We start from the raw sequence: 3,113 nt of genomic DNA on the forward strand, positions 1-3,113 counted from the left end.
GGCAAAGAATTAGATGATTATAACAGTAAAGAACTAGACTAAAAATATAAATGACTAATATGTACCATAAAATTTTAGAAACTTTATATAAAAATATACATATATATAGGTGTAATAATAAATTTAAATAGCTACTTTTATAGTCGGTTTGGTTCGATTTTTTCGATTATTTTTTGGATAAAACCAAAACCAAAACAATTTTGATCGGTTTTTAAAATTCAAAACCAAAACCAAACCAAACTTAAAAAGTATCGGTTTTTTTGGTCGGTTTGGTTCGATTTTTCGGGTTTTTATGGACACCCCTAATATGCTGGATGTTCATACACAAGTGCTCCAATCTCTAGTATATTATGCTGGAACTTTCCGTGCTGCAGCAAAATAGCGGTTATTTTCAATAATTTTGCAAACGCTGGCTATTTTTGAATGACCAGTCCGAAAACTGGCTAGCCCGTGCTATTTTTACGTGTAATTGAGCATATGCGTTAATCTTTCCTGTTAATTTTCCCTAAAATTAACATGTAGTCCGTAATCTATGTATAAAGTGTGGAATATTACTACAGTACATCTGTACATTGTATAGTAGGAGAGAGTGTATTATATGGAAAAAAAATTGTTGTATATCTGCATTATCACATGACGATGACACAACGTCCTCTGCATATAAAACGATGAAACCAACAAAGTAGTTTGCATTATTCCTCACTTGTCAGTCTTTTTTCCCTCACAAAAAGTAGAGAAGCTTACATCAACTCTATGCTTTTCACAAAGCTCCATTCTCACTATTTGACAGAAGCAGAGCCTAATATCCAACTTTACTAAAGTTGTCGTTATTTATAGCTCACTATTTACCTTGCTTTTCTTGGCTTCTGCATTCAAACCCTCTTTGCTCATACTATCCTACATTGTTTCTTATTACATGAAAACTTTTAAGCTGCTCAAATGCTGGCCTAATATGGCCACCGTTTGTGATACTATCTCTCATTTTGATTCTGTTAAGAACATCGTCGATGGAATGGATTATGTAACTAACCCGAATGTTAAAGAAACCGATGACGATGAAAACTCTTTCTTCCATTTGGTGTTCACAGGGCGCGATGAACGCCCTAAAGTGGACTCCAACTCGAAGCCTCATTCTCCAATTACTGTGCTCAGATCATGTACCAAGATTCGCGTCTTCTTTTTGGGCTTAAAGAAGTTAAAGCCAGAGAAATCGAGTATTCAAGATTCTTCTACGGCCAGGGCAAAGCGTAAAAAACAGACACTTTCGCCCAGGACACAGAGCAACCGAATCGCTGTAAAACGCAACGTGAAGGATGTTCCAGTGATTAGCTCTATGTTGTCCACTGATAACAGTTTAAGAAGCAAACTGCAGAAAGAGAAAGAGGCGGAATTTGAAAGACCTGATGTGCCCAAAACTAAGTTATTGAGCTCGCGCAGAAAATCATCGGAGGAGAAACAGGGGAATCGAGTTGCTGTACTTGGGACCGTGCGTAAACAGCTAAGGAAGAGTCGGTCGGCAGCTTCCGTTGCCGGAGTTTCAACATCGCCGATGAATCGCAGAGACGATTCACTGTTGGAGCAAAATGACGGGATCCAAGCTGCTATTCTTCACTGTAAGAGATCCTATAGCACAGCATCAAAAGGTACCTACTGATTGTCCATTGTACTTTTGTTCTTAATGCAATTTTAGTCTTTAATTATTCGAATTTGTTATGTGATCAGTAGTAGATTATATGTTTATTTGTTAGTTATTCCTTTGACCAGATTGTTCGATGTTATTACCAAGATCTACATCCGAAGATGTACCAAGACCTTCATCCTATGAAGAGCAAAGCAGATGGAGCATTTGAATAATCTATGGTATCAACACATTGGAATAGCGAAAACTGCTAGCAGTAGACTGAGACATAATTATTGTTATTCTACATTAAAAATGTGATTATATAAGTTTCTCTCAAGAGTCTTTGTGCCAAGTGTATATATTTTAATTTGTTCATTAAGTTATACGATTTCATTTCCATGTAAGCTTATAAAGTAGACAACTTTGTTTATAAAAAGTATTTTGCCAAAATAATATTCTATGGAAAAAAGAAAGAGGTCATGGTTTGAGACCTCGAAGACATGGTGATTTTACCCTCCTCGACTCTTAATGAGGTATCTTCATGACACTATTTAACCATCTTTCTGAAGTGAAAACCCTTATTGTATTGCAAATCCAAAGATATACCAATGAAGTAATGTTGAATTCTCATAATTGAGCTAGAACAGTTATCAGATTTGGAGATGAGAAGAAGCACTTCGAGAAGAGAAAGTTGGAAAATGATATCTTCTTCTTCAATTGAATCGGAACTCTACTGTACAACTCTATTTACTGATTTACACTTAACCAACTAACTAATACCAACTAATTGACAGTTATACAACTAACAAACCTATAAACTAACTATGGTTACTTGAGACTAACTTATGGACTAACTATAGTTAAGTTAAGACACATGTGAGTTAAGAAACTTCATGTATAGGCACATACTTTACACCCCACCCTCTCCTCCCCTCAAGCTAGGAACTACTGAAGATGTTCTTCAGTCCTAGCTTGAACACCAAATAGTCATGTTGATATTGCCCAAGATCCTTGGTTAGCAAGTCAGCTTCCTGTTCTGCAGTAGGCACATCGAGGGTGCTGATCAGTCCCTGTTGGACCTTTTCTCGAATAAAGTGGCAGTCAATATCGATATGTTTAGTTTGTTCATGAAATATTGGTACTGCAGCAATTTGAATAGCTGATTTGCTATCACAATAGATGGGAACATAAGAGGAATGAAGGACACCCAACTCCGTGAACAGACCAATAATCCAAATCACCTCATCCACTATAGAGGCCAAACTCTATACTCAGCCTCTACTGAGCTTCGGGATATAGTAGACTACTTCTTAGACTACCAACAAATCAAGGAGCTACAAAATTTGACAAATACCCCGTGACAAACTTACGTGTGTTGGGACAAGCGACCAGATTAGCATCACTAAAGGCTGAGAGAGTTTCTGAGCAGGTAGCACTCAATAGAACACCCAAATCAGGGCCAGACTTAAAAGATCACCACCCTTAGGGCAGC

The 3,113-nt window shown here is 37.1% G+C and overlaps 1 protein-coding gene across 1 annotated transcript; it reads left to right on the top strand.

Moving 5' to 3' along the window:
- Positions 1 to 715: 715 nt before the first annotated feature.
- On the top strand, positions 716 to 2,129 carry LOC109238332 (probable membrane-associated kinase regulator 2). The gene is made up of 2 exons (XM_019404764.1): positions 716 to 1,643; positions 1,765 to 2,129. Exons 1-2 carry the CDS (start codon positions 917 to 919, stop codon positions 1,848 to 1,850), a joined length of 813 nt encoding a protein of 270 aa, XP_019260309.1. The 5' UTR covers positions 716 to 916; the 3' UTR covers positions 1,851 to 2,129.
- The last annotated feature ends 984 nt before the right edge of the window (positions 2,130 to 3,113 follow it).

The sequence above is a fragment of the Nicotiana attenuata genome, unplaced genomic scaffold (genome assembly GCF_001879085.1).
Source record: "Nicotiana attenuata strain UT unplaced genomic scaffold, NIATTr2, whole genome shotgun sequence".
NCBI lineage: Eukaryota > Viridiplantae > Streptophyta > Magnoliopsida > Solanales > Solanaceae > Nicotiana > Nicotiana attenuata.